The sequence below is a fragment of the Eleutherodactylus coqui genome, chromosome 8 (assembly GCF_035609145.1).
Source record: "Eleutherodactylus coqui strain aEleCoq1 chromosome 8, aEleCoq1.hap1, whole genome shotgun sequence".
Classification (NCBI taxonomy): domain Eukaryota; kingdom Metazoa; phylum Chordata; class Amphibia; order Anura; family Eleutherodactylidae; genus Eleutherodactylus; species Eleutherodactylus coqui.
Window position 1 is genome coordinate 151,209,127 of NC_089844.1, and position 21,918 is coordinate 151,231,044.

The 21,918-nt window shown below is 39.3% G+C and overlaps 1 protein-coding gene across 1 annotated transcript in view; it reads right to left on the reverse strand.

The window, feature by feature from the left end:
- The window catches only part of RGS11 (regulator of G protein signaling 11), a 124,013-nt gene that overhangs the window by 95,418 nt on the left and 6,677 nt on the right, over positions 1–21,918 (reverse strand). The window contains exon 2 of the mRNA XM_066576694.1: positions 15,784–15,880. Coding sequence (XP_066432791.1) covers positions 15,784–15,880 — 97 coding nt within the window. The remainder of the gene's footprint in view (positions 1–15,783; positions 15,881–21,918) is intronic.

Sequence of the window (21,918 nt, forward strand, 5' to 3'; positions counted from 1 at the left end):
AGGGAAACAGTCCTATGGCTAGGGACCTCTTCATTACAATGGCTGCATTCATGGATGATTGAAAGAGCAGAAATATTCTCTTTTATCATTTCTTTTGGGTCAACTCAAGTTTTCAGCTTCTAAATGCAAACAAGAATATTTCCATTCACTGACAGCAGACAAACATCTTGAACCTGTAGCAGGATACGTCTTTACTACTCTTGGTTGCAAGACACTTTATTGTTTAAAGGCGCTTTGTCCACAGGTTACTGTTGCTTTAAATTAAAGTGACACAGGGCAGAGACATGGGAGTTTAAGTTCACGGTGGCTGTTACGGTATATTTCTCTCTCCCACATGGCTACACTACAATTAAATGTTGGGTATTTGATGGTAAAGGCTTGTCTCTGCTCGCTGACGTGGTGACCTGGTGCAGTCCAATAGTGGAAGAGAGTCCAGGGAGACAGGAAGGGTAATCGTTAACTCACGTTTATTCACCATCCAGATGATGAAGGCAGAAGTCCTTTACATTTCAGTTTCCAAAGTCCTATCCTGAAGGTGGTGGCTGGAAGTGCTGCTGCATCTCTATCTGCTCTGTACTACTGATGTGAGTTTTTCACCACAGAAGTCTTCAGCCTGCACTATGCACCTTTTCTACTCCAGAAGTCGGATCTAGAAATGTCTATTAAGAATTGTGAGAATCTGTCTCTTAAACCAGCTGTCTAAATGACAATTGCATTACACCACTATCTGCTCTGTCCTAAATTCTGAACCATTATAACTTATATAACTTTTGCTTCTCCCATCAGCTTAGTGCTGATTGGCTGAAGGATGGGCGGCTGTGTTACTATAATGTTCTATGCTTTTCTACATTAAACTTTATGATAGCCTTCACTTTCAGGATGAGACATTTCGCAAGATATTTAAAGCGTATTTAAAGTCACGGTTATATAGTTTTTGCAGAACTATTAGTGCAATTATGCAGTGACACTTCTGGGTCACTACAGACGAGGCTTCTGAGATCTCACGAGAACGAAGGAGAGGACAGAAAAGGGAAGCACTAGGCGTGTTTGGCACACAGTGAGCAAGATCATCGAGTTGTACAGATAATCTGCTCCAATTGCTGCTCCAGGACTACACCAGCCCTGTATTGGAGAGGAGAACCGTCAGTGATTCAGTTATCAGAGCATCGATAGGCCCTTCCGTACAGCTCTGCTGACCAGGGGTACACAGTAAAGTTAAGGCCCATTTAGATACAATGATTATCGCTCAAAAGTCACTCAAAAACCATCTTTTGAGCGATAATTGCTGTCTCTAAACATGCTGCCATCGTGCTCTATTCGTTCATTGGTGATTTCTAGCAAGCTAGAAATCACCAATCACTCTTATCAGCGCCGCACGCTGATTTTCTCAGCAGGGGGCCCTTATAGTATTTTTTAAGCTGGTATCCTGCTGGCAGTTCTCAGCGGGACACCAGCTGAAAGCTCAGAGAACAACGCAGCTGTTTGCATATACAAAACAGCCGCTTTGTTCTCAGAGCTATCGAGGTGGTGTCCCGCTCCGCCTGCATTAACTCTTAAGTAGCTAATTAGCTACTTAGAGTTATGAAACATAATCGCTCAAAACTGTCACTCAAACTATCATTTAAGTGAATTTTGAACATTTGGCTTCCAGTGTAAATAGGCCTTTAAAGCCAAGGAAGGTGCATCTCTCATGTTCATTACAGAATCCCCTGCAGCTATTGTATTCCATGTGCAAAACTGCATTAGTTTCATTTGCCAAGTAACGCTGCTTGAGTATGTGGCCCAGACCCCTCAGACCCATCTCCTCTCCAGGCCCATAGATAAGGAGTCCTTGGGACCAGGACAACCATCCCTGGATCTATCCCAGGATTGGGCTGATCCTCCGTTATCACCCCTTTTCTGTTTGCCCATCTCTGAAATTTACTTCAAACCCACTGAGGAATTCTAATACAAATACAAGTTACAAAGCTTTTTATGAAACAATGATAACATTTCCTGTGTGGAATACTCCTAGTCTTCATACAACCTCTGGGTTGTAGAGCATGTTCACTGCTTACCTCAATTCTCAATTTCTCATAAAAGTTGAGGGATGAATGTCCATGATTCACACATGTCAATACTGGGATGTCCTATTTCTAGTAGAGTTCCTCTTAAATTTCTACTGAATCATAATATCCCACCATATTGAAGATCATATAGTTCAATGGAGGTGTAGCTACAGAGAGTAATGAGGTGGCAGTCACAACCGGTCTCTGCGCTTCAGAGGGCAAAATGACCCATCTGTTGCATAAGAAGACAGCGGTATTATAAATTGCACATGGTAAGTGAGGACGTCCAAGGAGCTTCAAGTTATGGTGGTGTCCATCCCTTTTTTGTTCAATTCAGTGTATTTCCCAGTATGAACCAAAGTGTCACAGATACACGGAATGGCCCCTTTAATAAAGCCCCTGGCCCTTTATTAGAGATACTACCCCTTTGCTGATTGGAAATTCGATGTATGGAAATTAGACCGGTGACCCTGTAGTACTGCATAAAATCAAGTTGATTAGTTTCAGTGTGAATCTGCAATAGAGGTTCCAGAGGACAAAAATTGTATCACTGAGCAGGGGGAAAACTTCACCTGGTCAGATGGATCCAGGTTTCTGTTGCTGATGGGAGGTGAGAATTTAGTGCAAGCAGCATGAACTGATGACCCCTTTCTGGCCGATGGGGGTGGAGTAATGGTGCAGGTAAGGTGTTCTTGGCACACCCTTGGTCCTCTAATACCCGTGAATGGATGCCACAATGCATTGCTGCGGTTCTGAAGCCCACAGGAGGTCCAGTGTGCTACTAGATGGGGGTATGTAATAAAGTATCCATTCAGTGTATTTCTTGCATTTTCCTGGTTTGTTTTTACCAGCAGCCAGGTTTCGCTTCTGTGAAAAGAGCAGGTGCCCAAGAGGATGCAAAGGAAATTAGAAATAAGTCTCACAAGTGTAATCAAGACTCATGGGTTTAATTATCTTAATGAAACAGCTCAGTAACGAAGCTTGCAAAACGCTCCAATCTTCTACAGTGTAGGATAAAATATAACTGTAAATCGAGATAAGATGCAGCTGGGGACATGAGGAAGAGTGGAAATAGCAGAGCCTTAAAGAAACACCAACATCACAGTGTTGCCTGTGAAACCATTTATATAAAGTTCTACATAGAATTATTGTTCTCCTGGCCACTAGATGTCAGTATAACATACACACTTTCCTTTCAGGAAAAGCAGGAACATCTCACTTTACACCTTGCTGTAAAGTCAGCATTTTAGTAGGACCATCCATCTATTTAAACGAGCAAGGACATTTTTGAATGGTAGCCCATGTTTTTGGCTATAAGGAGTAACAGAAAATGGCTTTAGAGAGTGATACAGTCAGAAATGTCATCGACTTTATTCCTGTTGACTATGGGTTGCTAAAATTAACTGTAATTCGTATGACCATAATTAGAATCATAGAATGGCAGAGTTGGAAGGGACCTCCAGGATCATCTTGTCCAACCCCCTGCTCAGTGCAGGGTCACTAAATCATCCCAGACAGATGTCTGTCCAGCCTTTGTTTGAAGACTCCCATTGAAGGAGAACTCACCACCTCCCATTGCAACCTGTTCCACTCATTGATCACCCTTACTGTCTAATATCTAATCCGTGTTTCCTCCCTTTCACTTTCATCCCATTGCTTCTAGTCTTTCCTTGTACAAATGAGAATAGGGCTGATCCCTCTGCACTGTGACAGCCCTTCAGATATTTGTAGACCGCTATTAAGTCTCCTCTCAGCCTTCTCTTCTGCAAGCTAAACATTCCCAGATCCTTTAACCATATCTCATAGGACATGATTTGCAGACCGCTCACCATCTTGGTGACTCTTCTCTTACAACAGTGAGCTAACAAGCACATGGAGGAATTTGGTTCCCGGGCCTCTGACTTCTGACAATATCACATTCATTCTGTGATGTTACCTAATGTGAGGCATTCAGCCAATTCACTGACTCAATCCACTTTATCTATATATATAAAATTGAATGTGTCTGTCTGTCTGTATGCGTGTGTGTCAGTTTGTCCTTTATGCGCTACTACACCATTCATCCGATCGGCATGAAACTTTGGGAAGTTGTTGAGTACACTCCTGGGAAGATTATAGGCATAGTACAACTATCCTATGATAAATGGCGTGCGTGCGAGCGTCGTCGACAGTTACGCCCCCCCCAACACATAGATCGTTCGATTTCCATCATTGCCACTAATTCTCTCACTTCCCAATGTCGTAGAAACAGGAAATTTGGCACGAGCATTGATTATGTCATAAATAGGAAAAGTTCAAGGGTCCCAACTTGATTATTCAATTCTAAGCGCAAAAGAATTAGCGTCCAAATTTTACATACGGAATCTAATTTTCCCACTTCCCGATGTAATTTGGCACGAGCATTGATTATGTCATAAACAGGAAAAGTTAATAGGTCCCAACTCGATTATTCAATTCTAAGCGCCAAAGAATTAGCGTCCAAATTTTACGTATGGAATCTAATTTTCTCACTTTCCGGTGTCATAGAAACGTGAAATTTGGCACGAGCATTGATTATGTCATAAATAGGAAAAGTTAATGGGTCCCAACTCGATTATTCAATTCTAAGCGCAAAAGAATTAGCATCCAAATTTTACGTACGGAATCTAATTTTCTCACTTTCCGTTGTCATAGAAACTTGAAATTTGGCACGAGCATTGATTATGTCATAAATAGGAAAAGTTAATGGGTCCCAACTCGATTATTCAATTCTAAGCGCAAAAGAATTAGCATCCAAATTTTATGTACGGAATCTAATTTTCTCACTTCCCGATGTAATTTGGCACGGGCATTAATTACGCATAAATAGGAAAAGTTAATAGGTCCCAACTCGATTATTCAATTCTAAGCGCAAAAGAATTAGCATCCAAATTTTACGTGCGGAATGTAATTCTCTCACTTCCTGATGTCATCTATATATATAAAAATGAATGTATGTATGTCTGTCTGTCCTTTATGCATTACTACACCATTCATCTAATCGCCACGAAACTTTGGGAAGTTGTTGAGTACACTCCTGGGAAGATTACTGGCATAGTACATCTATCCGTCGATAGGTGGCGCGTATGAGCGTCGTCAACAGTTATGCCCCCCAGACAAAGATCGTTTGATTTGCATCTCAAGCACGAAAGCAAAAGGCATTACGAGCAACGGGATGAGTGTTCAACTACAAAATGATGCATCCGCCGAACGTTTCGCAAGACAATTGCTGGATATTGAGAATGCTGAAGTAAAATGAAAGCTGTGCTGTGATTGGTTGCTATTTCTTATACTGCTGAGGTAAAACGAAAGCTGCGCTGTGATTGGTTGCTATTTTTTATATTGCTGAGGCAGAATAAAAGTTGCGCTGTGATTGGTTGCTATTTTTTATATTGCTGAGGCAGAATAAAAGTTGCGCTGTGATTGGTTGTTATTTCTCTTTCTGCTGAGGTAACATGAAAGCTGCGCTGTGATTGGTTGCTATATATTATACCGCTGAGGTAAAATGAATGCTGCGCTGTGATTGGTTGATATTTCTTATACTACTCAGGTTACATGAAAGCTGTGCTGTGATTGGTTGCTACTTCTTATACTACTGAGGTTACATGAAAGTTGTGCTGTGATTGGTTGCTATATATTATACCGCTGAGGTAAAATGAATGCTGCGCTGTGATTGGTTGCTATTTTTTATATTGCTGAGGCAGAATAAAAGTTGCGCTGTGATTGGTTGTTATTTCTCTTTCTGCTGAGGTAACATGAAAGCTGCGCTGTGATTGGGTGTTATATATTATACTGCTGAGGTAACATGAAAGCTGCGCTGTGATTGGGTGTTATATATTATAAAGCTGAGGTAACATGTAAGCTGAGCTGTGATTGGTTGTTATCTAGATATATAAAAACGAATGTATGTATGTCTATCTGTCTTCGCAGCAATGCGCGACGGGTAAGCTAGTACTATATATATAAATAACAGCCTCTCTGGCTAGAGGAAACTGGCTTCCTCATTCCCCCTGGTGTTTACATTCGTGCATGTCGTTCTATTGGTGTGAATAGTAACGTGTGGTGTGAGTCTGTGCAGGGTGCCGGACATGTGGTGTAATCACTCCTGTTCCATTGTGGATGCATTCTAGGATGTGTTGGTGTGAACTGTGTCCTGTGCGGCTGAATCGTTAACCATCTTTGGGGCCATCCCTATTGGGATGATTGCCCTGCATGCAGACAGGTTTCACATGGTAGTTGTCTTATGAGTATAGGGACCCGCGAGACAACGAGGACCCTTGAAGCAGTCTCGAAGGCTTAGGTGACTTGGCCAATGCACAAACTAATTCCTTATACTTGTATAGCTATTCCATCTGGTTATGTGTGCAGGTATTTAAGATGCATGTTTTGCAGTTCACTGTTCCTTGGTGTTCCGTGTGTGCGTTTGTGTAGTATGTCAGGTTACACAACCAGTACGTCTCTGGGAGATGTGACAACTTGTATATTTGATAACTAAATGGAGCACCTGAAATATAAGTTCCTTGGACACTACCTGATTCACACTTCCTAGAGGGGGTCTAACAACCATCTAAGCTATCAGGTCCTTGACCATGCTGATTGCTTCCTACTAAAGAGGATCTGGAAGCCATCTGATTTTGCAGGTCCTTCTATGCTCGCTAACTAAACAGGGTCTAAGAGCACCTTGAACACCACCCAATTAGACCCTCCTAAGGGGGTTCTAACAACCATCTGAGCTATTTGGTCCTGATCAATGCTTGATTACTCTCCTACTCTGTAGTTAACTAATGTACATAGTTTTTGCACATGATTTATAGAAATGTCTAAGTATAAATTACACATAATAATTAAAAATCTGATGGGTGGAGTAAAAGATCTTGAATTTAACCTTCTTCTACTTTACAACCATCTGATGTGACCAAGTAATGACTTCCTTCTCCGGCTCCTTTCATCCACACTAAGGGCTTCAATAAATAATAAGTCAGGGGATGCTGCACTGCTTTTAAGGTACTGGTGTGTGTTTTATGTTTTATGATCATTGGGAAAATCTGCATCTAAAACGTTTCTTCAAGGTGTAAATGTCAGGATACAGGGAGTCCCATCACAGTACACAAATAACTGACATTTTATCACAACTCCTATAACCTTTATTGCTTACTACAAAATATTACTTATGGTCAAACTATATGATTGGATCAAAAATCTGAAGACTTCTGAGCTTGAATCTCACAGAATTACCTGCTTGTTCAGTGTACAATATCCTATGTACACAGTGACTCCTCCAGCAGAATAGTGAGTGCAGCTCTGGAGTATAATACAGGATGTAACTCAGGATTAGTACAGGATAAGTAATGTATGTACACAGTGACTCCACCAGCAGAATAGTGAGTGCAGCTCTGGAGTATAATACAGGATGTAACTCAGAATTAGTAATGTATGTATACAGTGACTCCTCCAGCAGAATAGTGAGTGCAGCTCTGGAGTATAATACACAATATAACTTGGGTCAGTGCAGGATAAGTAATGTATGTACACAGTGACTCTTCCAGCAGAATAGTGAGTTCAGCTCTGGAGTATAATACAGGATGTAACTCAGGATCAGTACGGGATAAGTAATGTATGTATACAGTGACTCCACCAGCAGAATAGTGAGTGCAGCTCTGGAGTATAATACAGGATGTAACTCAGGATCGGTAAAGGATAAGTAATGTATGTACACAGTGATTCCACCAGCAGAATAGTGAGTACAGCTCTGGAGTATAATACAAGATGTAACTCAGGGTCAGTACAGGATAAGTAATGTATGTACACAGTGACTCCACCAGCAGAATAGTGAGTGCAGCTCTGGGGTATAATACAGGATGTAACTCAGAATTAGTAATGTATGTATACAGTGACTCCTCCAGCAGAATAGTGAGTGCAGCTCTGGAGTATAATACATGATATAACTCGGGATCAGTACAGGATAAGTAATGTATGTACACAGTGACTCCACCAGCAGAATAGTGAGTGCAGCTCTGAAGTATAATACAGGATGTAACTCAGGATCAGTACAGGCTAAGTAATGTATGTACACAGTGACTCCACCAGCAGAATAGTGAGCGCAGCTCTGGAGTATAATACAGGATGTAACTCGGGATCAGTACAGGATAAGTAATGTATGTACACAGTGACTCCACCAGCAGAATAGTGAGCGCAGCTCTGGAGTATAATACAGGATGTAACTCAGGATCAGTACAGGATAAGTAATGTATGTACACAGTGACTCCACCAGCAGAATAGTGACTGCAGCTCTGAAGTATAATACAGAATGTAACTCAGGATCAGTACAGGCTAAGTAATGTATGTACACAGTGACTCCACCAGCAGAATAGTGAGCGCAGCTCTGGAGTATAATGCAGGATGTACTCAGGATCAGTACAGGATAAGTAATGTATGTACACAGTGACTCCACCAGCAGAATAGTGAGCGCAGCTCTGGAGTATTATACTGCATGTAACTCAGGATCAGTAAAGGATATATAATACCCTGTTTCCATGAAAATAAGACCTACCCCCAAAATAAGCCCTAACATAATTTTTAAATGGTGTCCGGGCAGCTATACATGTAAAGAAGAAATATTTCGGAGCAAAAATTAATATAAGACCCTGTCTTATTTTTGGGGAAACACAGTATACATAGACAGTGACTCCACCTGCAGAATAGTGAGTACAGCAGCTTCTATTTTCAGCTTGTTAATCTGAATATTGCATACTTCTAGTGCTATCTGGCACTGGATGGTTTAAGTAGCTTCTGAGATCTGGAAATTAAATGGTATGAATTATTAACCATGTTTGCTTGCATGAAATTGTCCAACTTTCCCAGGCAAGAAATTATGGAAATAATGAAGACATAGAGAACCGTTCTAAAAACAGATCACTCATTACTATACTGGGTTTAATTGTGAGATTCTTATTGAGCTGCGTATAGCATAGTGCTATGAATGAAAAAGTGATATAAAAAAATCAAAGACCCAAACCACAAGTCCGTGGGCTCGAGGCAAAGCCTGTGTTTCAGAACTGCACTTCCCCGTGCATTGACTATTTAGTGCCCTCCCCACTTTAACCCCGGATTTTCTGCATTCCTTTTTACTGTGATACTACAGAGTTCCCACTGGACACCCAATCACGATTGGCAACCATGACTGAAGAGTGCAAAGAAGGAGGGATTAGCTTTGGGGCATTAAAACATTCATAAAGGCGTCTGCTCTGCAGTGTCTGCCTCGAGGGTTAATTTTAAAAATCTCATAATTTCAAATACTGGTGATTATGCCCAAACATTCGCAATAACCATCATGATAATTACAGGTCATCCCATCATGGACCCCTTTAAAAAAAATGCTTTAACCTTTTCCAATCCACTGTCTGACGTCTAAAGACATTCTGATTGAAGGCTGTACAGCTCCGATGTCGGAAAACATCCAGCAGGGTATTCTTACTGTATATTACTGGCCTCTCTGTTGTCGGGGGCCTTCCCAGCATGTCATATACCGCAGTACTGGCTCTACCCTGCAATGGCGCCATTGTATAATGGCAGAAAGAGAGAGCCCCCTAGGAAACTCTGGATCCAAAATTGGATTGCAAAGGGTTAATAACCCAAATAAATAGGTTATCTGTAATGTAGGTTCTCTCCAGGCAAGGTCATTCAGAAAGCATGGGGTACTGCTATCAAGAGCCTACGAGACAAACCAATGTCCATGCTCGTATTTCCTGAAAAGCCACAAGAAGGCTAAGGCCTCATGTCCACGGGGAAAAGAATTAAAATCTGCAGCGGATTTTAACTCTTCTCCTGCCCGCGGATCCGCACCCCATAGGGATGCATTGACCACCCGCGGGTAGATAAATACCCGCGGATGGTCAATAAAAGGGAATTAAAAAAAATATGGAGCATGAAAAAATCTGGACCATGCTCCATTTTCATGCGGGTCCCCCGCCGGGACGGCTCCGGCAGGCTTCTGTTGAAGCCTATGGAAGCCGTCCGGATCCGCGGGAGACCTAAAATAAGAATAAACTTACCCGCAGCGGACCGTGCAGATCTTCTCTTCTTCGCGGCCGGATCCTCTTTCTTCGGCCCGGTGCATGCGTGCGGCACGCCGCCGACGTGCCGAGTACATCCACCGGCCGAAGAAAGAAGATCCGTCCGCGAAGAAGAGAAGACCTTATTTATTCTTATTTTCAGCCCTCATGTCCGCGGGGCAGGAGGGACCCGCTACGAATTCTGCATGGAGAATCCGAAGCGGGCCTGATTTTCCCCATGGACATGAGGCCTTACAGAACCCTACAAGGTGTCCATTGACCTCAACAGGCCACCTTGCAGTACTCTAAAGCTGTGGACTGCTCTAGATGTGGCTCTACTGGGCTTATGTTATCATGTTCCCATAGGATTTACAGTAGGACAAGTCCTTGCCGGTAGCAGAAAACCTCTGTGATAGACCCTTATCGAATATCCTCACCCTTTAGACCTAATGCCACAGAGAAGATTGGACGAGTTTCCAAAACTCGAAACCTTTAATACCCAACACATTCGGTTCCTGTTGCTTTAAGAATTTAACAAGCTCAATACATTCGGTTCTTTGGTGTAACTCAAACATAGCAGCTCTTCGTAGACGATGAATGGAACGTCTTTGATGTTCACAGGTCCTACAAACCTCGGAACCTCTATTGTGAATAATTCATAGCCTGGATAGTAAGATGAAGTACAAACGTACTGCGGCTCGGCATTCTGCGAGTGTCACTGCAGTCTTTAGGCTTGTAACACGGGATCTAACAGTGCTCGGCATCTCAGATCACAAACAGGGGTGGAAAAGTGCACTTTATACAAGAAGAGCTTTAAAAAATACATGGAATAGAGCCAATAGATACGGGAAACCTGAGTGACAACCAAAATGGTTAGAGCTCCAAAGGGAGTTGTCACTCAGCTTGTCCAAACTCCTGGACACCAAATTGGCCAAAGTATGTAGCTATGTAACAATGCATAATCAGTCCATTTTTCTATTCAGGAGCTTAAGAAAGCTGAGTGTGAGCTGTAATAACAGTCATATTGATTGACGCTGGGCTTTCATAGTTACATGAAAACGGAAAACCAAACGGAATATTTCTGAACATGGAAAATTGAACCACTCATACGAATCATGGCCAGCCCTAGCTACATGCCACCTTTGCGTTCAGACAAGGCACCAGTCACCAACTTGTAAGGAGGGCACCAGGTGGATGCAGGCTGTGGGCAATCACCCCCCTTAGGTCCGCCTGGCCACCAGATCTTCTTCCTCTGTATGGCAGTGTCTTCTGGAGCTACATGAATCATTCTTCTCCTGGCTCTGTCTCATTCCCTCTGATGTTCTGAGGTGCTGTTGTCAGCCCTTTGGCGCCACCGCAATACAATCTCTTAGTTCGGTTACTGTATTTATGTTATGAGCTTGGTTCTAGTGCCGTATTTATGTTATGAGCTTGGTTCTAGTGCCGTATTTATGTTATGAGCTTAGTTCTAGTGCTGTGTTAATGTTATGAGCATAGTTCTGGTGCTGGTACTGGTATTGTATACATATTATGAGCTTAGCTCTGGTGCTGTATTTATGTTATGAGCTTGGTTCTAGTGCCGTATTTATGTTATGAGCTTAGTTCTTGTGCTGCATTTATGTTATGAGCTTAGTTCCAGTGCTGTGTTAATGTTATGAGCATAGTTCTGGTGCTGGTACTGGTATTGTATACATATTATGAGCTTGGCTCTGGTGATGTATTTATGAATTGAGCTAAGCTTAGTACAGTACTTATTCACTGAGCTGTTCTGATGTGGGTATTCTACTGTCTTCTACACAATCAGAGTACAGACAGATTGTCTATCAGTACTATATATATAAAAAATTGAATGTATGCATGTGTGTGTCTGTCTGTGTGTCTGTCTGTCTGTTTGTCCTTTATGCGCTACTACACCATTCATCTGATCGCCATGAAACTTTGGGAAGTTGTTGAGTACACTCCTGGGAAGATTACTGGCATAGTACATCTATCCTATGATAAATGGCGCGTGTCCGAGCGTCGTCAACAGTAATGCCCCCCCCCCCTACGTAGATCGTTCGATTTCCATCATTGTCACTAATTCTCTCACTTCCCGATGTCATAAAAACTTGAAATTTGGCAGGAGCATTGACTATGTCATAAATAGGAAAAGCTAATGGGTCCCAAATCGATTATTCAATTCTAAGCGCAAAAGAATTAGCGTCCAAATTTTACGTACGGAATCTAATTCTCTCACTTCCTGATGTCAGCTATATATATAAAAATGTCTGTCTGTCCTTTATGCATTACTACACCATTCATCCAATCACCATGAAACTTTGGGAAGTTGTTGAGTACACTCCTGGGAAGATTACTGGCATAGTACATCTATCCTACGATAGGTGGCGCGCGTACGAGCATCGTCGACAGTTATGCCCCCCAGACAAAGATCGTTTGATTTCCATCTCAAGCACGAAAGCAAAAGGCATTACGAGCAACGGGATGCGTGTTCAACTACAAAATGATGCATCCGCCGAACGTTTCGCAAGACAATTGCTGGATATTGAGAATGCTGAGGTAAAATGAAAGCTGTGCTGTGATTGGTTGCTATTTCTTATACTGCTGAGGTAACATGAAAGCTGTGCTGTGATTGGTCGCTATATATTATACTGCTGAGGCAACATGAAAGCTGTGCTGTGATTGGATGCTACTTCTTATACTACTGAGGTTACATGAAAGCTGTCCTGTGATTGGTTGCTATATATTATACCGCTGAGGTAAAATGAGTGCTGTGCTGTGATTGGTTGCTATTTTTTATGTTGCTGAGGCAGAATAAAAGTTGCGCTGTGATTGGTTGTTATTTCTCTTACTGCTGAGGTAACATGAAAGCTGCGCTGTGATTGGTTGTTATATATTATACTGCTGATGTAACATAAAAGCTGTGCTGTGATTGGTCGCTATATATTATACTGCTGAGGCAACATGAAAGCTGTGCTGTGATTGGTTGCTATATATTATACCACTGAGGTTACATGAAAGCTGTGCTGTGATTGGTTGTTATCTATATTTATAAAAACGAATGTATGTATGTCTGTCTGTCTTTGCAGCAACGGGCAACGGGTAAGCTAGTATATATATATATTCTTGTTATGACAGAAAGTGTCAAAAAGAGAAAATCCTCACAGGGTACCATCTATCCTAAGGCTAGCACTGACCAAAACGACTCCAGAAATACCAGGGATTTTTTATTAAAAAGGGACATAATCCTTAAAGGGCAACTCCACTCACAGATAATATTGTTTTTGCTCACTTCCTTTATCTACTACCACCTTGGAAACATCCTGTCATTGGAGCTCTATGACTATAGTTAAAAGGGAGGCGACTCTTTGACAACCTCTCATTCCTTATCATTTTAGAACAGAGCAGTTTGCACTTACTAAATAGAAAAGGTGTAATATGAGGCTTTTCTAGCACTGGAAGACAAACTGTTATGGTCCGTTAACCCTTTTGGTCTGTTGGCACACAGTACCTGTACACCAGCTATTTTTGAGCTTATTATACCTGGTGTTAGCTGGCATTAAAGGCTTGTGGGATTTTTTTAGACCCCAGAGGGAAAGGCTGAACTTCTCACTAACAAGTCAGAACTTACTGGAGTATAAATGTATTCTCACCTAATTAGATCGTTTCTGAAATGTGCGCCCCGAGGAATAGAACGTATGGATATTTCCAGAAACGGAATATCTCGAGGAATATTTCTTTTAATGGAATCTAGAAGTGTGAAGAGAATGTAATATGTATATATGTAGCTCCACCAGTTGGAGGCCTCAGGTACGCTATTCATCTTTGCAGTGTGCTAAAAAAAAGGTTCACAATTGTTATTAGATGGTTTTTGGCAAACATTTGTGAACCCTCGGAACCCAAAAGTTCAGTGGAGAATCGGTGTCCATAAGACTAACCTAGATCTGGCTATGGACATTGGTATTGGCCAACATTTTCTGATTTGCGGCTTTTGATACGAGCAAGCCTTCTCAAGCTTAATATCCTGTGAGTACCTGTCAAAAAGTGATTGACTATATCTGACTTAAAGGGCCACTCCAGTGATTTTCTTTACTCATTATGTAGCTATCCCTCCAGTACATATAAGTCAGCCAGTGTTACCTTGGTTAGTTTTTTCTTTCTATCTGAAACTCTTGGCCTTTTTTTCTCCTCCGATGGTCATGTGATCTCAATTCTCACCAGCTCAGATTTAATTGGGTTTATGTGATCAGTTTCTAGTCAGTTTCTCCGTCTGTGTGATGGTGTTACATGGACCCTACAGAAGAAGCTGTCTAGAGGGGGACAAAGACACTTCTATCACAGTTACTGATTATGATTAAACAGCTCCTGTCACACAGTTCTAATGAAGGAGATCACAGCTCATCCTCCTAACTATAAACTTATGGTCTGTAGCTTATTTAAAAGAATACAGAAGGTAATGATAAAAAATTAATCTGTCCACCCAGCAGACAGAAATGGCAAAGCCTCAGTTTATGCTGTGCTAATATATCATGGGATTGATGTGAAAGTAAAAGCATTAAAAAATCCCACCATCAGGGTATGCGTTTTACGTAAAATCGTGCGAATGAAAAAATGATGCGATCAAGTTGCGAGCTTAAATAGTGTTTTCTCATCCATTCAGAAGACCAAGGGCAACATATTAGCAAAAAATACACCGCAGCCCGGAACTCGCTCGCTTGGCATTAATCCTCGGAATAACTTCAAATGCCTAAATAGAGGCACCAGTAAGCTTTTCCCACTATTGGACGCTGGTAAACTGCCTCTCCCTCCTGATTTTTACAGCTCCCATAGGAGTCTATGGGAGCCACCAGTGTATATCGGTTGAAAGATAGAACCAGAACCATCATTTTTGGTCGTGCGTAAAAGCGCCCGCCGATTTCCGTTGGGTATGTGCTATTTTTTCACTACAGATGATTGTTCATGGCACAAAAATGCCTATGTGAACAAATGCATTGGAATTCAATGCCTCAGATGATCGTGTTTTTCGGCTGGGCTTAAAAATGCGGCTACATAGCTACGTAAAAATGCTTGTGTGAATACAACCTCAAGATGGTCCCTGATAGTCATCAGACAGGGGGCTGCACTGTATGGAAGTAGCTGCAGTACATAGAGGAAACCTCCAGAGTTTGACATGCAATTAGGTGAGGGGCACAGGGATGAAAAAATGTATTTTTGCTGGAGTGGCCCAATAGTTAAAGGGTCGGCATCCAATTACTAACTTAGAATTAATATAGTAATATAGTTGGAGTCAGGGAGGGATTTTTTCCCTTAAATGGAGGAAATTGGCTTCTACCTCATTGTTTTTTTTTTTTACTTTATCTGGATCAACATTGGGGGGTAATAGCTGAACTGGATGGACGTGTGCCTTTTTTCGGCCTTGCATACTATGCTACTGTAGTAGATCCATAGGATAGTATCATCTAAGATAATCCTGGGTTTATTCATTCACCCAAATACACTGGTCTATGAAAAGTGACAACCAATTTAGCCCTGAAAAATGGCAAACAAGTAGTCACAGCCCACGTAATGACACATCAGTACAAGCACCCTGACCTATAATAATCACGTTAAGAAACGTTTGTAAAAAGCAACCAAAAAAATTCTTTACAAATGAAGACCCCACAACTTACCGGTCATGGCGTGCGGGATAACCGTGATCAGCAAGCGCTGGTTTCGCATTTTGATGCCAACATCTGGATCTTGCATGGCCACAATGAGGCGCTCCATCTAATGTGAGATAATATAAATGTAAATAAAGGCCAATTAGGTTGTTATATGTATAAATGGAGAAAATCTTTACCCTCTGGGAGCTGTCTCCTGCGTTCATCATCACCCACCACTGCGTAATGCACTTTGTAGGAGAGAAACGGGGGAAGGGATGACAAATGCTCTTTTGTCATGCCTTTTGACATTTCTCTTTGACAAAAGTGGTTATCAATTATCAAACTACATTTTATTGAAAAAGTTGAAACACTATACTACTGTCCCCCACATGTACAAGAATATAACTGCCATAATACTGCCCCTATGTACAAGAATATAACTACTATAATACTGCCTCCTATGTACAAGAATATAACTACTATAATACTGCCTCCTATGTACAAGAATATAACTACTATAATACTGTCCCCCACATGTACAAGAATATAACTGCCATAATACTGCCCCTATGTACAAGAATATAACTACTATAATACTGCCCCCTATGTACAAGAATATACCTACTATAATACTGCTCCTATGTACAAGAATATAACTACTATAATACTGCCCCCCTATGTACAAGAATATAGCTACTATAATACTGCTCCCATGTACAAGAATATAACTACTATAATACTGCCCCTATGTACAAGAATATAACTACTATAATACTGCCTCCTATGTACAAGAATATAACTACTATAATACTGCCCCCTATGTACATGAATATAACTGCTATAATACTGCCCCTATGTACAAGAATATAACTACTATAATACTGCCTCCTATGTACATGACTATAACTACTATAATACTGCCTCCTATGTACAAGAATATAACTACTATAATACTGCTCCCTATGTACAAGAATATAACTACTATAATACTGCTCCTATGTACAAGAATATAACTACTATAATACTGCCCCTTTGTACAAGAATATAACTACTATAATACTGCCTCCTATGTACAAGAATATAACTACTATAATACTGCCCCCTATGTACAAGAATATAACTACAATAATACTGCCTCCTATGTACAAGAATATAACTACTATAATACTGCCCCCTATGTACAAGAATATAACTACTATAATACTGCCCCTTTGTACAAGAATATAACTACTATAATACTGCCTCCTATGTACAAGAATATAACTACTATAATACTGCCCCCTATGTACAAGAATATAACTACTATAATACTGCCCCCTATGTACTAGAATATAACTACTGTAATACTGCCCCCTATGTACAAGAATATAACTACTATAATACTGCTCCTATGTACAAGAATATAACTACCATAATACTGCCTCCTATGTACTAGAATATAACTACTATAATACTGCCCCCTATGTACAAGAATATAACTACTATAATACTGCCTCCTATGTACTAGAATATAACTACTATAATACTGCCCCCTATGTACAACAATATAACTACAATAATACTGCCTCCTATGTACAAGAATATGACTACGATAATACTGCTCCATATGTACAAGAATATAACTACTATAATACTGCTCCTATGTACAAGAATATAACTACTATAATACTGCCCCTTTGTACAAGAATATAACTACTATAATAGTGCCTCCTATGTACAAGAATATAACTACTATAATACTGCCCCCCATGTACAAGAATATAACTACAATAATACTGCCTCCTATGTACAAGAATATAACTACTATAATACTGCTCCCTATGTACAACAATATAACTACTATAATACTGCCCCTTTGTACAAGAATATAACTACTATAATACTGCCTCCTATGTACAAGAATATAACTACTATAATACTGCCCCCTATGTACAAGAATATAACTACTATAATACTGCCCCCTATGTACTAGAATATAACTACTGTAATACTGCCCCCTATGTACAAGAATATAACTACTATAATACTGCTCCTATGTACAAGAATATAACTACTATAATACCGCCTCCTATGTACTAGAATATAACTACTATAATACTGCCCCCTATGTACAAGAATATAACTACTATAATACTGCCTCCTATGTACTAGAATATAACTACTATAATACTGCCCCCTATGTACAAGAATATAACTACTAAAATACTGTCTCCTATGTACAAGAATATAACTACTATAATACTGCCCCCTAGTGTACAAGTATATAACTACTATAATATTGCTCCCTAGGTACAAGAATATAACTACTATAATACTGCCCCCTATGTACAAGAATATAACTACTATAATACTGCCCCCTATGGACAAGAATATAACTACTATAATACTGCCCCCTATGTACAAGAATATTACTACTATAATACTGCCTCCTATGTACTAGAATATAACTACTATAATACTGCCTCCTATGTACTAGAATATAACTACTATAATACTGCCCCCATGTACAAGAATATAACTACTATAATACTGCTCCTATGTACAAGAATATAACTACTATAATACTGCCCCTATGTACAAGAATATAACTACTATAATACTGCCCCCTATGTATAAGAATATAACTACTATAATACTGCCCCCTATGTACAAGGACATAACTACTATAATACTGCTCCCTACGTACAAGAATATAACTACTATAATACTGTCCCTATGTACAATAATATAACTACTATAATACTGCCTCCTATGTACAATAATATAACTACTATAATACTGCCTCCTATGTCCAGGAATATAACTACTATAATACTGTCCCCTATGTACAAGAATATAACTACTATAATACTGCCCCTATGTACAAGACTATAACTACTATAATACTGCCCCCTATGTACAAGAATATAACTACTATAATACTGCCCCCTATGTACAAGAATATAACTACTATAATACTGCTCCCTATGTACAAGAATATAACTACTATAATACTGCCCCCTATGTACAAGGATATAACTACTATAATACTGCCCCCTACGTACAAGAATATAACTACTATAATAATGCCTCCTATGTCCAAGAATATAACTACTATAATATTGCCGCCTATGTACAAGACTATAACTACTATAATACTGCCCCCTATGTACAAGAATATAACTACTAGAATACTGCCCCCTATGTACTAGAATATAACTACTATAATACTGCCCCCTATGTACAAGAATATAACTACTATAATACTGCTCCTATGTACAAGAATATAGCTACTATAATACTGCCCCCTATGTACAAGAATATAACTACTATAATACTGCCCCCTATGTACAAGGATATAAGTAATATAATACTGCCTCCTATGTACAAAAATATAACTACTATAAAACTGCCTTCTATGTCCAAGAATATAACTACTTTAATACTGCCCCCTATGTACAAAAATATAACTACTATAATACTGCCCCTATGTACAAGAATATAACTACTATAATACTGCCCCTTTGTACAAGAATATAACTACTATAATACTGCCTCCTATGTACAAGAATATAACTACTATAATACTGCCCCTATATACAAGAATATAACTACTATAATACTGCCCCTATGTACAAGAATATAACTACTATAATACTGCCCCCTATGTACAAGAATATAACTACTATAATACTGCCCCCTATGTATAAGAATATACCTACTATAATACTGCCTCCTATGTACAAGAATATAACTACTATAATACTGCCCCCTATGTACAAGAATATAACTACTCTAATACTGCCCCCTATGTACAAGAATATAACTACTGTAATACTGCCCCCTATGTACAAGAATATAACTACTATAATACTGCCCCCAATGTACAAGAATATAACTACTATAATACTGCCCCCTATGTACAAGAATAAAACTACTTTAATACTAGCCCCTATGTACAAGAATATAACTACTGTAATACTGCCCCTATGTACAAGAATATAACTACTGTAATACTGCCCCCTATGTACAAGAATATAACTACTGTAATACTGCCCCCTATGTACAAGAATATAACTACTATAATACTGCCCCCAATGTACAAGAATATAACTACTATAATACTGCCCCCTATGTACAAGAATAAAACTACTGTAATACTAGCCCCTATGTACAAGAATATAACTACTGTAATACTGCCCCCTATGTACAAGTATATAACTACTATAATACTGCTCCCTATGTACAAGAATATAACTACTCTAATACTGCCCCCTATGTACAAGAATATAACTACTATAATGCTATCCTCTATGTACAAGAATATAACTACTATAATACTGCCCCTATGTACAAGAATATAACTACTATAATACTGCCCCCTATGTACAAGAATATAACTACTATAATACTGCCCCCTATGTACAAGAATATAACTACTATAACACTGTCTCCTATGTACAAGAATATAACTACTATAATACTGCCCCCTATGTACAAGAATATAACTACTATAATACTAGCCCCTATGTACAAGAATATAACTACTATAATACTGCCCCCTATGTACAAGTATATAACTACTATAATACTGCTCCCTATGTACAAGAATATAACTACTATAATACTGCCCCCTATGTACAAGAATATAACTACTATAATACTGCCCCCTATGTATAAGAATATAACTACTATAATACTGCCCCCTATGTATAAGAATATAACTACTATAATACTGCCCCCTATGTATAAGAATCTAACTACTATAATACTGCCTCCTATGTACAAGAATATAACTACTATAATACTGCCTCCTATGTACAAGAATATAACTACTATAATACTGCCTCCTATGTACAAGAATATAACTACTATAATACTGCCCCCTACGTACAAGAATATAACTACTATATTACTGCCCCCTATGTACAAGAATATAACTACTCTAATACTGCCCCCTATGTACACGGATATAACTACTATAATGCTATCCTGTATGTACAAGAATATAACTACTATAATGCTGCCCCTATGTACAAGAATATAACTACTATAATACTGTCTCCTATGTACAAGAATATAACTACTATAATACTGCCCCCTATGTACAAGTATATAACTACTATAATACTGCCCCCTATGTACAAGAATATAACTACTATAATACTGCCTCCTATGTACAAGAATATAACTACTATAATACTGCCTCCTATGTACAAGAATATAACTACTATAATACTGCCTCCTATGTACAAGAATATAACTACTATAATACTGCCCCCTATGCAGAAGAATATACCTACTATAATACTACCTCCTGTGTACAAGAATATAACTACTATAATACTGCCTCCTATGTAGAAGAATATAACTACTATAATACTGCCTCCTATGTACAAGAATATAACTACTATAATACTGCCTCCTATGTACAAGAATATAACTACTATAATACTGCCTCCTATGTACAAGAATATAACTACTATAATACTGCCTCCTATGTACAAGAATATAACTACTATAATACTGCCCCCTATGCAGAAGAATATACCTACTATAATACTACCTCCTGTGTACAAGAATATAACTACTATAATACTGCTCCCTATGTACAAGAATATAACTACTATAATACTGCCCCCTATGTATAAGAATATAACTACTATAATACTGCTCCCTATGTACAAGAATATAACTACTATAATACTGCCCCCCTATGTACAAGAATATAACTACTATAATACTGCTCCCTATGTACAAGAATATAACTACTATAATACTGCCCCCTATGTACAAGAATATAACTACTATAATACTGCTCCTATGTACAAGAATATAACTACTATAATACTGCCCCCTATGTACAAGAATATAACTACTATAATACTGCTCCCTATGTACAAGAATATAACTACTATAATACTGCCCCCTATGTACAAGAATATAACTACTATAATACTGCTCCTATGTACAAGAATATAACTACTATAATACTGCCCCCTATGTACAAGAATATAACTACTATAATAGTGCCCCCTATGTACAAGAATATAACTACCATAATACTACCCCCCTATGTACAAGAATATAACTACTATAATACTGCCCCCTATGTACAAGAACATAACTACTATAATACTGCCCCCTATGTATAGGAGTATACATCTACTACTGATCGCAGTC